At 36.3% G+C, this 13797-nt stretch overlaps 2 protein-coding genes across 2 annotated transcripts in view; both read left to right on the forward strand.

Annotated features, from left to right (window-relative positions):
• Window positions 1–13797, forward strand: part of LOC146752310 (cytosolic carboxypeptidase 4-like) — a 268713-nt gene that overhangs the window by 104844 nt on the left and 150072 nt on the right. The gene's annotated exons all lie outside the window — the stretch shown is intronic.
• LOC146752312 (kinesin-like protein KIF20B) lies at window positions 238–13757 on the forward strand. The gene is made up of 13 exons (XM_085532024.1): window positions 238–243; window positions 635–830; window positions 3281–4484; window positions 4925–5063; window positions 5792–5914; window positions 6314–6374; window positions 6618–6743; window positions 7007–7146; window positions 8340–8760; window positions 10510–10629; window positions 12385–12511; window positions 13052–13194; window positions 13597–13757. The coding sequence occupies exons 1-5, from the start codon at window positions 238–240 to the stop codon at window positions 5846–5848; spliced, it is 1602 nt and encodes a 533-aa protein (XP_085388150.1). The 3' UTR covers window positions 5849–5914; window positions 6314–6374; window positions 6618–6743; window positions 7007–7146; window positions 8340–8760; window positions 10510–10629; window positions 12385–12511; window positions 13052–13194; window positions 13597–13757.

The raw sequence follows: 13797 nt of genomic DNA on the forward strand, positions 1-13797 counted from the left end.
ATTACTTCTTCCAAGAACAAGGCTCCAACTCTATCTGTGAGATTGTGTGGCCTGAACACTTCTGAGGCTTTTCTTTTCATAAGTTACTAAAGATGAATAATCAGTCCTTGGCAGTGCCAGCATGGCTTAACAATCGTCATCTTGTAAGTAAGGAAGCTTCACTTGTGGTCAAGGACACAATCTAAAATATGCGTGACAGAGCTGACTAAGCTTTAAGGCTGGATTCTATCTGTCACGATGAAAGTGATTTTAGCAGCTTAGCAGAAGTGTGATGTGATGAACTTGTATGAGAGCTGACCATTTGCTCTTTGACCATGTTTGTAATTTTGTTGACTTCTTGGAAACAGGAAATTCTTTGATAAACTGGTAAACTCTTGATTGTGTGCAAGTCTTTTACTTTGTAACCTGCTAGGCTCTTGCTTTCCCTTGTATACTCTACCGAGTATTGCACTTGTCATTATCTGAAGGTGTACTTGTTCTGTCTGCTATTGAGATTTGTAACTGATGTCTATAGAGTCACCGGGTAAATATTTTAGCTGTATGGTTTTGTGTAAATATTTGCCTACAGAAGATTACTGAGACTTAAGTGCTCCTTTTGTTAAGCTTCAATGTAACTGATCTTATATCAATACAGGAAAAGACTACCTACCATTTAACTACCATTAAAGCAGAACCGGCAGAAGAGAACACTAATAAAGGAACTGAAAGCAGCCAATTTTCAGTGCTTTCAGTTAAAGCACTGAAACAAGAGGAAACTGAGTTGGAAGTGGGAAGAAAGCGCAGTACTGATGAAGATAAGCCTACTGTGGAAGAGCCACCTCCAAAGAAAGGTACAGTTTCTTCCATCGTTGAACAGGGTGTCTTCCAAAACAATAAATTGCTTCCTATTCCGGATAGGAAGCAAAAGGCTGTGAAGCGCGTACCTTATGGTATAAGGAGAAAAGCCACTGTGTTAAACTGTAAATAGAAGTAACTGTTATGTAAATATCCCTTTTTCAGAAGGTCCTATGCTGTTCATTTTTGAATGCTTAAGAATAAAAGTTTTTTGCACTATTTTTTTCCTTTTTGCTGCTTTTTCCTCATCTGTTGATGCACTTGCAGATTTGGTAATAGTTTTAAAGCAGTTTCTTTAGGATTGTTTCAACTGCTGTTGCTGATCTTCTGAGTAGCATCAGCTGCTCAACTGCTTTTTTGTTTGTTTGTTTGTTTGTTTTGTTTTTCCTGAAGCAACTATCAAAATTGTTGACGACCTGCTAATTGCTCGCTCATGGGCAATATTTGAGCAAACTGGTTTGGATAAGCTCTGATGCATTTAACTTCACTTCTGGGCACAGCTGAGCATCAGTGTTCCTAGAATTACGGAAGGCATATACAATGTAGAAGGGAAAATCTAAAACTTAGCTGTATTCCCTTCCTTTCTTGTATTCCTCTTGCAAAATATGTGCAAGGGAGAAAGTCAAGGCCTTCTTTGGATGAGATGCTGTTCTTGGATGATTTGTCCCTGCTGCCTTTATTTGGCATAAATATTGAATCCTAATGTGACCACTGAATGGCATCACATATAAGCATCTTACCAGAGACTGAGGGAGGGATGTGGACTCCTCCATACTCCAAATAGTAGTGGGTTTGTTCTAATCATATGACCAAAGCTCTCGTTTAAAAATTAATGACAGCAATACTCCACATAGGAATTAAAATGGGTAGCTGATAGTCACAATGTCAGCGTGAAGTTTTCTGTTAAGAAGTACTGAGTATTCAATCATGTTAAAATTTTCTTCTATTTGTGAGTATTAATAGCGTCCAATTTCAAAAACTGCTTAATATGTATTCTTTAGCTATGTTAAATATACACAGTAGAACAATGAGCACAGGTATGTTGTGCTGGTTCTTTTGTAGAATTAGTTATATAAGTAGCACGAGCAAAAGTGTTTTAGGAGATGCTAGGTTATCTCAGCTTCAAGTTCAGGGTATTTACACCATTCTCTGTGCTTTTAGGTCTTGTTTCCTATGCTCTGTAATAATGCTTTTTCTCTACTTCCTGTGTAAGGAGCTTCTAGACTGAACATTACACATCTTCTCCCTAGTCTTATTTATCTTGCTTTAGTGCTTGCTTGTTGTTTTCAGCATAAAGTGTTTAGATTACTTATAAATCATATTCCCCTCACTAGTGTTGCTGGGAGCAGCAGTCAAAACCCAAAACCTGGTTTGGGGTGGAATATGCCACTGCTGTTTCTTCAGTATGACTTTTAAATCAGTTGAGGGCTGTATATAAAACTCCTTAGATGAGTTAAGAGGCTGTTTCCATGCAGTACATGTGAATCTCTATGTAATGCAGGCTGCACGTGGGCGCTATAAAATTCTGCATTTCTGTAGTTGTAGTAATAAAAGGACTGTAAAAGAATCACCATGGAATATATTGTTGTGGTGACCCAATCCCTAGTAAGTCTTGACTTATATTTATTTTTCTAATACTTAAAGTATGCATATTATGGAATGGACGTAACTGGATTTTAAAGCAATGATGAAATACAGCAGAAGTCGCTTTTGATAGAAAGAAAATGCATGTGATTTTAGCTAATTGCTCACCAGTTAAAGAAAAAAACAGCCCCAAGCTAATGGAATATTTATGGAAACTTGAATCTGCAAATTTGTACAACTTTATGAGTGAACTTTATATGCAAAAGAGTAAGTGTAGACAGAAGTAGGAATCCTCATATTTTGTTTAGAGATGAACTGAATAAGAGAGACAGATATCAACACTTAAGTGATCAACTTGTCCAGGGTTTTATCTTTCTTTTGAAAGTAAGAGGACTGTGAGTTGGAATGAAATTTCTTAGAGAACTGTTTATCTACCATTTAGATGTAGATGGAGTGATTCCTGGCTGCCTTATAGGGATTGCTGAAGCACGGAAGATAGAAAGAATATAGCTGTGAATTATCTATCTCGTTCCCATGTTTCTTAAATCTAATTAGATTTTCTACTGGTGTGGAGTGGAAGGTTTGAGTAGTGCCATGGTAAAAGTGTTCTTCCAGACTGAAAACCTTTTGCTGTTAATTCTGTATAGAAATCTGAGGCACCTGATTACGTGTTCAGAGGACTTTAATTCCTTCACTAGTATCAAATACTATGTGATGTGAGGGTATGGCTTGCATATTACGACAGTTTTTCACTTAGAAGTTGCTACTTGGTGTTGTGAACTGCTATGTAATAATGATTTTAATCAATCTGAGCTACATTCCTTTTCCCTATTTTTTTTTTGTTTGCTTGTTTGTTTTACAGTAGTTGTAAATGAGAGAAAGAAAAAGAACACTGTAGAGCAAAAGAAAATTGAACACATGAAACAAAAGTGCTCCACGTACCGAAAGGAAGTACTAGCACTGAGGGAAAGAACTGAAATCTTGGAACATCATTTAACTGTGCTTGAAGAACAATGCAGAAGAGAAAAAAATAAAAAAGAAGATTTCAGTAAGCAGGTAACAAGCCTGCGTATTGAGCTTTCTTTTTCTGAAGAAACAGCTGATGCCCTCCGTGAACAAATTCTGCAGGGTCAAGCTGACTATCGGGGAATTGCTTCTGAACTGGATGAACAGAAATCTATAAATATGACACTTGAAAACAAAAATGCCCAACTAACTAACAACATAGAAGTTGCCAAAGAATATATAATTGATAAAGTGTCACAAGTAAAAGAAATGCGGACCAAATTAGATGAATTATACAAATGTCACTTAGAGTTTCACGCCATCGGTACTGACTTTGTCAGTGTAAAGGATTCCTCAGACTCTGAAAAAGATGAGCCAGGGACATCTCAAATTAGTTCTGCATGCATTCAGTCACAGACTTCTTCCATCTCTGATCTTGTGCAGGACCTCTCCTTTAACTATAGTCTTGAAAAGATTTGGGAAGTATGCAGAAGTATTGTTGATGTTTCCTCACAAAAAAGTCAGCACATCAAAGCACTGCTTCAAGACAATGAAAACCTAAAGGTGGGACTGAATAATGCTGAAAATCATAATCGTCAACTTGTAATGAAGCTATGTGAGATTACAACTCACACTAGTCAGGAAGATGATCTTGTGAATCAGTTACATGAGCAAATAGAAAAGAAAACTCAGGACTTTGAAGAAAAGACTGCAGAAGATCAGAGAGTGATTGCACAATTTCAGGAGGAAGTTGCCAACTGTGAGGTAAAAATAAGAGAGCTTGAATATCACCTGGAGGCTTCCAAGACAATGGAAGACAATGTGTCAAAACTCAATGAATTACTTAAAGAAAAAGAATCTATTATTGTTAATCTAGAGACAGTTACAGCAACTCTGCAGGAGAAGTCTGCAAATGCAGACAAAAAGGTTGAAGAGTTAAGTAGCAAAGAAGCAAATCTGATTCAAGAAGTTATGCAGCTTAAAAACAGCTTGGAGCAGATGAAACACTCTCTTCGGGAAAAGGAAAAGAGTGAGATGGAGAAAGTGCAACGTATAGAATCGTAAGTAACCACTGAGTTAACTTAGAGCCCTTTGAGAATGAACTAGAGTTAAAAATAGTTAATGGGAACATCCCTTCGACTTAATGCATCTGCATGCTTATCAATGGCCAAACTACTACTTTAGGATGCTTTGGTATGCTACTTGAGTTCCAAGGGAAAACAGGAGTGTGCAAGGAAATAAAGAATAATATGGGGATTGCTGGTGGTTTTGTTGTACATCCCTCAGAATAGCATCTGAATAATTTATTGCTTCAGCATCTGATTATGAGAAGCAAGCTGAAATTCAAAAGTAATTGTTTAAATCTTGTTACTGGTCTAGATAGATTTAAGAGTCTATTTACAAATAGAAACCAACAGGCAGGGCATGGATTAAACTGTAATTGCTGTTTCCATGAGAAGTGTAACAGTAATGTTCTTTGTCTCTTTATTTTTAACATAAGGCTAGAAAATATTCTTTCTGAGAGTTCTGCCCTTGTACTGAATTTGAAAAAAGATTTGCAGAGGAAAGAAGAAGAGTATGCAGATCTAAAAGACAAACATTCTGATGCCGAGAAACAAATTCAGCAAGTACAAAGCGAGGTTTGTAGTCAACTGAGCTATTTTTTTCTGTAAGATTATGCTTGGCTTTCTGCTGTTAAAACTTCTCAAACTTTAACTATGAAGCTGGAAATTTCACACTAGTGTGGCTAGCAGCAAATCTTAGGTAAAGTTGCCATTGAAGCTCTAGAGGGAACCAGAAGTTAAAACATGGTTTCACATAGATAATGAACAGAGGAAAGTAAAGTTGGTTGGTAGTCTGGAATAAGGTTAGTGAAGAGAATAGCTAATCTGCCTCTGGAGGGGACTTGTTATTATCTCTACGTTACTGGTGACTTGCCATTGGTATCCTTGGTAACTCCAAAGCCTAAAACCTAAGTCTTGTGAAAAACGCTGATAACTGGGAAGAAGAATGCTATTTACTTGAAGAGAAATAGACTAATTTCCAGAGGCTCTTTAATATAAGCATGTATATTTTTTTTCTTCAATTTCAGCTTCAGTGATGTTAATAGTTAAAATTAAATTATTAAACAAGTAGATATTTTAAAACCCATTTTGCAGGATCTTAGTCTGAAAGTTTATTGGGTGTGCTTGGGTTGGAAAATTGAAGCTTAAAAATGAATTCATGTCTTCCTTGGTAACCTTGCACTTGCTGTCGTTTTCCTACTCAGCACTTGTTTGTGAATTCCTCTTTATTTAACAAAGAAGTATTTGGCCAGGTTGGATTACAGAAGTCTTTTAATGAACCGTGAGCTGTGCTTACATTACAGGTGTCCACGATGCGTTCTGTGGAGGAATCCCTCAGGAACAAGATGGAAGAACTTTAAAGGATTAATAACCAGTTTTAGGATGAACTGGATTATAAAGACCATACTATCCAACAACTTAAACAGGTATTTTTCTTGCTCTTAATTTTTATTAAATGAATGATGCAGGTTTTCCAAGCAACAGGAAAAAGGTCAAAAAAAAATTAAAAAATTGGAGCAAAATGAAAGTGGCCAACTGAAATTAGTGGTAGACCATGAAAGATATTCAAATAATTAGTCACTACAGAGCACTGGCAGATTGCTTTAAATACAATAATCTGCATAGTAAATACATATATAATACATGCATATAACCTGATCTTGTTGAGTGACATCATGATATGTTAATTGAAATGTCTTACCATAAATTCTTTTTATCAGCTTGAGTCCTTATTTATGCTTTATGAAAAACTTATTAATTCTAGGCTGTCTGAAAGATTCTGCTTGTTTTTACTCTGTATGCTTTTCTTTCAACATGAAATATAGGAGCTGGTGGAAACTGAGAGGATGGAAGATATCTCCAAAGACTATGACCAACTATGTGACGGTCAGCCATTATTTGTGTGTGTGTGTGTGTGTGTGTGGAATATCCGTGTAAATGTTGTCACATTGCTAATGACTTTGAGTCTTCTGTGTTTCGATTTTAAAACATATCTGCATATATTTGTATGTAAATATTTCAATGGAGATGCTCTATTTCTTTTAAAAGTGCTTTTGGTCATGGGAGAATCTTGATTTGAGAATAACGGGAGCTAGTAGGGAGTTCATCTGTAAATTTTCAAACCTTCAGATCTGTGTGCAAGGGATAGAACAATTGAAGTTATGCAGATGGCATTAGAAGAACAAGAGGTAACGCAGCTTGAACAAGATGAAATGCTTCAAGCTCAGTTAGAAGAGAACCAAAAATTAGCTTCAGGTAATCTTTCCAGGGAAAGGGAGCAGGGATGCAAAAGGGGTTTAGATGTACTGTGATAGCCACTTCCATTTTCATGTGACTGTTACTTAGGCATTAACGTTCCATAGTAAACAACAACTCTCTTGTAGTTAAAGGCTTCTGTTATTTCTTTATGTCTGTAGCAGATAAAACCGAAGCTGCTTTAGTAAAAAGTCATTGGTGTGGTATTTCAAATATATATTTGAAATGATATGCTATCTAACCTCATTTTGTGTATTGAGTAGAACTGATTGCATGGAAACACAAATACAGTGAACTGGAATACCAGAGCAATAGTGACTGGCAGCAAAAGAACAACAAAAGTGATGAGGCAAATTTGAATGAAAACAGTACAGAATTAATAAAGCTGCAAAAAGAGCTGGAGGTAACTTAACTTCAAAGTTGTAACTTGATAAAGTAAACTGTTATATTGATTACAGAAACTTCCTGTAAAAGCTGCAGTGCAACATGCAATAGGGACCAGGTGCAGCTTTTTTGTGGTACGTTAAGAATGGCATCACTGATGCCCCCATAGTATAGGAAGTGTAGCCTTCCCTACATTATGCTGCCATGAGCAGTGCTTCTTTTGCTGGCCTCTGAACAGTTAGTTGTCTTATCCCATCTGATGTTATTTTTTGTTGTTGTTTGTTTGTTTTTTTAAATAAAAGTAATGGGCTGGCAGTGGGAGTTTTCTAAGTGAGTATACAATAGGTTACATCCACTCTGTTAGTGGAATGGTTCTGAACTTCTTTCCTCCTTCACCTTGAGTAAGCTTATTCATGATATTTTTTTTAATGCGCAGAGCCAATTCCCTTTTTCAAGAAGAGGGGAAAGTTGAACATTCATTGCTTCATTCTATACCACGTCAATGTGCTATAAGCAGAGTATACTTATACAATTGTTGTTTGCAAGAAAGGAATACTAACTCAAAGCAAAGTGTAACTTACGGAGTATTTGTCAAAACTGTTTTCTGTTAGTTGCTTGGGCAACTAATATAAACTATCGAAATCATCATCTAACTTTATCACCAGGAAGCCTTTTTTGTTGGGCTGCGGGTCTACTAATTTTCCTTGGTTAAAAGACTTTTATTTTTTCCAAGCAGTTTCTCAGGTGCTCTGTCCTATATATGAGAATGTCTGCCAGTAGGTTTGATAGGAAAGGAGACTACTCCTACAGTGTAAACTATGTTGCTTTTCTTTGTCTTTCAACCCTGAAGGAGCTGCAAGTTTTTCTACAACTGCTGCAAGGCAGCGTAAAGTGTTAGAAGTTTTTAAGTTAAAAGAGTTTTTCTTATACTGACTTTTGGTGTAAGTTCTGTAAAGCTTGTGTGAACATTTATAAAGAAAAAGAGATGTTTTATGGAGGCTCTGCAGTCTGAATAAGAAATACTGGAAATGATTATTTTTTAATGGAAAAGAACTAATGATTATCCAATACCTGCCTTTGGGAATATTCTGTAGTAAAAACTGCTAATGTTTCTGTTATCTTGCAGAAACAAGTCTATTTAATGATGACCTGGCTTTTAAGACTTTTATTCCTTAATGACTCACTATTTCATTTTTGGTTTCTTTGAAATAGGAAAGTGAGACTAAGTATCAAACTGATAGAAAAAAGTGGCTGGAGGAGAAAGAAGAGCTCCTAAATCAGATAAAAGAAGCTGAGAATCTTCGCAACAAAGAAATGAAACAATTTGCTGAGGACCGACAACATATATCATAGATCATACATTTACTAAGACTGTAAAACGGTGCTAACTACCGAAGTGTTAGAACAGTTCAGTGTGTAGTAGGTGATGTTCACTGTTCATCTGTTCTTCTTTTAGGAAAGACTTGTTGCCCAGCTGGAGGAAAAGGACCGTAATCTTCAAAAGTGGCGTGAGGAGAGAGATCAGTTAGTTGAAGCTTTGGAAAAACAGCTCAAAACTTTGGCTTCTAATGTCATACAAAAAGAGACAGAAATAGCAGAACTGAGACAATCTGCCTTAAAGGATTCAAGCAAGGTCAGCTCTCCTTTCCTCCTTCCTGATTAGCTACCCATAAATTCTGTAAGACTCCTGTACCTGCTCTTTGTATTCTGGGTGTGGTTCTGTTCTTGAACACTGTTGTATTGACATCATGTGCAACTAACCAAAAAAAGCACCAGCTTTTATTTTTGTTCTTCAGAAACAGAATTTCTGTTAATTACTAAAATTTCAATTTTTTCAGTAGTTCAGATAAGCAGATATCAGTTTGATGCTTATGATCCTACAATCAGACTGGACATCTGTAGCTTTTTCTGATAATTCACAGCATTTCCGGATCCCAAGCTAGGCTCAATACTCAGACAGTAGTTCTGTCTCAGGTTTCTTACTTTCTTTGCTTTCTCTGAGGTAGTATCTACAATGGCATGAAAAGACAGAAGGGGACGTGGAGAGAGATTAAGGGAAGCATCAAAAAGCAGAGGGGGGATGATCTCTGGAAGTTGCATTTCTTATTTCAACATCCAGCTTTAAATCAGGATAGCCAATCTAAGCCGTAGCATAGAATTTCAGAAGCTAAACAGAAGACTAAATGAGTTGTGCTCTTTTGAGAATGTTTGGATTCACTTTCTCTGAGAAGAAAGATGTTCTCATAGCAAAACTTCCCCTACAACTGCTGACTTTCTCACAGTACCGAGGATTTGGGAACAAATAAATGCTCGGGTTATTATATCTTAAGGGAGATGAAGGCTGAAGCACATAAGTAAAATAGAAGAATCAAAATATATTGTATTACAACTTCCCAGGCAATTCTGTGACTACTGCACTTGTAACAGTGACCGTACAAATCCGTGAAATGTTACTGTTCTTGAATAGTTAAGTGTTCTAGCCTGCAATTCTAAAACTGATGCTACTAAGTAATTGCAATACTGCTTGTGTGTGTTAATTCCTTTTGCCAATCCCACAACTCAGCAGTTTTTACTGTTTATTAGGATAATGCAACTGTGATAGAAGAGTTAAGAAAAGAACTGGCTGACAAAGATGACTTTATAAAGGAATTAAAACAACGCATTAACCACAGTAGCCCTCAGACTTTGCCAGAAATACCTTTACTTGAAGAAAGATAAAGTAGAAGGAATGACTCTGTAAATGAAAAGGTATGATTATATTTATAGAAAGTCAGTAGTTAACATCTTGTTAACCCCTTTTTGTTCTTCTGTTTTCCTAGGAGATACTGGAGCTGGAATCATTTTTCTTAGCATATAGTCCTTTAACTGCATATTCAGTGATGAGTACTTGTTGGTTCTTTTTGTCTTCCACTCAAACATGAGCTCTCATCTTCTCAAAAGTATTTTATTTACTAGAACACCATCTCTCTGTGTACATTATGGAACTTTTCCATGCAGTTTTCCATGTATTCGTATGTGGATGCTGAAGATTAAGCAGAGGTTTAGCCTTTGGTGTTCTAACATAGCAGCTGTGAGCGTGCAGAGTATGGGGGGAATGGATGACAAAACGACCAGCGTTACAGATTTTGTCCCTAAATAATGTCTCGCTTTCTCTCTTTTGGAGGCAGAATACTGCCTGAGACTGTTAGTGAGACCCAGTAGGGTGTATCTGAAGATCACACAATGAATAGATGTTACTACCTTCCCACACTTGTGCTGTGTTTCAGCTTACGTGTTCATGTGGCGTCTGAGCTTGAGGTTTTACACTGTAACTTTAGAAAACTCGAGATATTTTGGAGGTCTAATGCATAGCCTAATCTTTACTCCTTTTAAATATTTACAGCCTAGGAAACAACAAAGCAAAACTAAAACTGGAGAAAGTATTCCATTAAGATGCAAAGCTGAAGACAATTATTTGGCACGTCAATGTACTAGGAGCCTCACTTCATTAAATGAATCTGAGGTTAGTATGAAACTTCAGATCTGAAAATGTTGTGATTGTATTGCTTTTGATAAGGAATGAGTAGGAAAAGATCTCATGTTCTCTAAACAATTCCCAAGTTTTAATTTATTTATCCCTTTCAAGGTGATCAGATCACCTGTTTTTATAGCCTTTGATAGGAATAAAAGCTGTTGAAACAATTGTGTGATGAATTTTTGTCAGGTGCTGTTGAAAACTCTCCTCATGTTAATGCTTATGAAGTGGCTCATGATTAGATAAGTTACTTGGAAAAAATTCATGGAGCCACTGAAACGGGCACAGCAAATTGAACTTATTTTCTTCCTCTGCAGGATTTCTGGATATTGTTTTGTTAGCAGATGATGTTAATCATTCCTATATAAGTTTTTAATTGCTAACTTTCATAAAATAGCAGTTACATATATTTTAAAAACAAAGTATTTATTAACCAACTTAATTCTTGGAAATAGAGTGGGTGGTGATACTCCATTCAGATTCTTAGCAGAGCCTGATAAAGTGGCTCTGACTACTTTTTGTCTTTCTACAATTAAAAAAAGCATTAAAAACTAGCACTAAAAAATGCTATTTCTACCTCAGTAAAGTAGTTGAAGAATTTAATTAATGAACTGCTTTAATGAACAAAACTAGTAGCCAAGCTCAGTGATAATGGTTTAAGAGAAGGGAATTTCTCTTAACTCCATTGTGTATTTTCTTTGAAACCTGTAGACATAAATCAGCTTTTTAGACATCATGAGATGTCTAATACTGATATCTTAATGTCCTGTTTTTATAATTGAATGCTTATTTATTATTGATTTACAGTGGAATAGTTACCACTAGCAAATACTTCCCTACTATTAGCAAAGGTGTTTAAAGTGTTCACTTTTGTGACATCAATTGTTCTTTCCAAAAGAATCATGGCTGAAACTTGTCTTATTTTCCCAGGATTTTGTGAAAAGTGAGAACACGAAAAATACAAAATCTGTCATGGCTTTTAATTCACCCTCTGCAAGTGACGAGAAAATGGTTGGTTTTTGTTCTAGTTTTGAAGCTAGCTTGGGACTTCCTGTAATTGTGTGGTCACACGAAAGAAGCAGTGTCTTATCCTTATGTGTATACCTGAATGGGAATCTTACATGCTTATGAGCTCTTCCTATTAAATTCCATAAGCTAACCAAAGGGCAAGTCAGTCTGTCCCCAGAGCGTGTAATGGCTGTACTGTGTAATGATTTGGAGGGAAGGATATAGCACACTGAATAGTTGGGAAGAGAAGCTTTAGTGTATTATCGTGTGCTTTTGTAAGTGAAGCCCTTGTATTAAACTAAGGTTCATATCATTAATATGCATGGCAGTTATTAAAAACAGATGTGATATCACATGTGATAGCAGTATCCTTGGCATGGTCAGAGTATGAGTAGTAGATTTTTCCCATCTGTTGTCTTCTGTTTTGTATGTTTGTTTATTTTATGTAATTAGAACAGCTTATGTAAGAAACAACTCCACAGCTTGGGAGCTACTTTTAAAGAAACTACTGCCTTATTAAGAAACTTTAAGAAACGTATGCCTTGAAATAGCTGAGATTTTGACAACTCCCTAAAGGGTATAAAACTGTCTACATTACTTGCCGTTGTGGTATCATCAGCAGAATGAACAGAGGTGTCAGTAGTAAAGCTCAAAATGTCAACTTAAAATAACGTTGAACTAAAATGAAGTTTAAACAATGCTCTTGTTTCACATGTTCACATCTCTGTTGAACAGAAATCCGGAAAAGACTACTTCCTGAGAAAGCGAGTACATGCTTCAAGACTGACTAAAAAGAAGGATGAAACACTGCAAAAAGTTGGAGATTTTATTCAAAGCTCTCCTTCTATTATACACTCTAAAGGTTGGTGTAGAATAAGTTTTATTCCATGTTTTCTAGACATTGTAGAATGGCTTGTTTCTGCTGTAGGCTATTAATGTATGTGTTCTTAGAGAACTTGTCTGCCATGTTAAGTTGTCCTTTGATTTATGAAGTAAATGCATTTATTCGTCTCTTCAGAGATTCATTATTACATTTGTGAAAACCTACAAGTATACAGAGAAAGTTGGTTCTGTCTTGTGCTTCTGTCAGCACGAAAGTTAGGCCTGTTGTTTAACTCCTGCTGAAGTTTCTGACTTCCAGCGACTTCTGAGCCATGATTGTCTTTCATACTCCATTTTAATGCGTGCTTTAATCTGCCGTACCTGAACCTATAAACTGTTTCAGCTATAGAAGCAATAAAGAGCCTCGATGAACAAATACAATTTCTGAGTATTTTCACTTAAATTTAACGTGTCGTTTATAAACCAAGTTTGGTACGAAGCTTTTTTTGCATTCATTGATTTAAAGACTCACAAAACCAGTAAGTTGATTGGTTTATGTATCAAAACAAATTTCTTCTAGCCAAGAAGCTGATGTCAGCAGTAAGTTCTCCTAAATCAAACGAGCCTGAAAGTCTCGAAGAAGGAGAGACCAAGCCAAAACGATGCAAAAGGAAGCTGTATTCCACTCTCGTTTCTGGCCCTCTAGATATACCTGCTTCTTCGGTAAGCGATTATACTGTAGTCTTGGCTTAAAATAAACTACTAAGGAGTCCAAACAGACTGGAGGTTTCATCTATTTGCAGGAGGAGGTTGAAAGTACTGAGGTATTTCTTTATTCTACCAAGTCATTCTTGTTGGTCTTCCTGCTGTTCTGTTTTAGTTTGTCCTCAAAGATCTCTTTGTTTGGCTGGCTTACAGTACAGGATTTTGTACATTCTCCATATTTGTTCCTTGTGATTAAGCTGCATTAAAATGATCTCGGTATCCCATAGTTTTCTGAATAAAATATAATAAGCAAATGCCATTCTGAAATCCATTTAGGGGAAGAAATATGTTTGCGTGGGTCAAGAGGAGCTTGTCAGTCTTGTGTGAAAAGATGAGTAACTTTTGAAATGTTTTCTTCAGGAATCTGAGGAACAAAAGAAGGAAAGTGATCATCTGATCATCAAGCAACGGCTGAGATCCAGAACAGCTAAAAAACCTTGAAGAAGCATGTTTGTTCCCCTTTCTCAGGACATACTTTTATCGTATTATTAAAACTGGTTGTTAATAAACAGTAACTGTTACTCCGTTGTGTTCTTAAATTTGTATATAGGTGTACAGTGT

Source organism: Coturnix japonica, unplaced genomic scaffold (assembly GCF_054131305.1).
Source record: "Coturnix japonica strain WE unplaced genomic scaffold, WE-NBRP24 Scf046, whole genome shotgun sequence".
NCBI classification, from domain to species: domain Eukaryota; kingdom Metazoa; phylum Chordata; class Aves; order Galliformes; family Phasianidae; genus Coturnix; species Coturnix japonica.

Excerpts from the sequence above, each read along its gene's own strand:
- LOC146752312 (XM_085532024.1), top strand. Across the intron at positions 4,485-4,924 it reads AAAGTGCAACGTATAGAATC|GCTAGAAAATATTCTTTCTG; the intron begins GTAAGTAACCAC and ends TTTTAACATAAG. Across the intron at positions 5,064-5,791 it reads TTCAGCAAGTACAAAGCGAG|GTGTCCACGATGCGTTCTGT; the intron begins GTTTGTAGTCAA and ends CTTACATTACAG.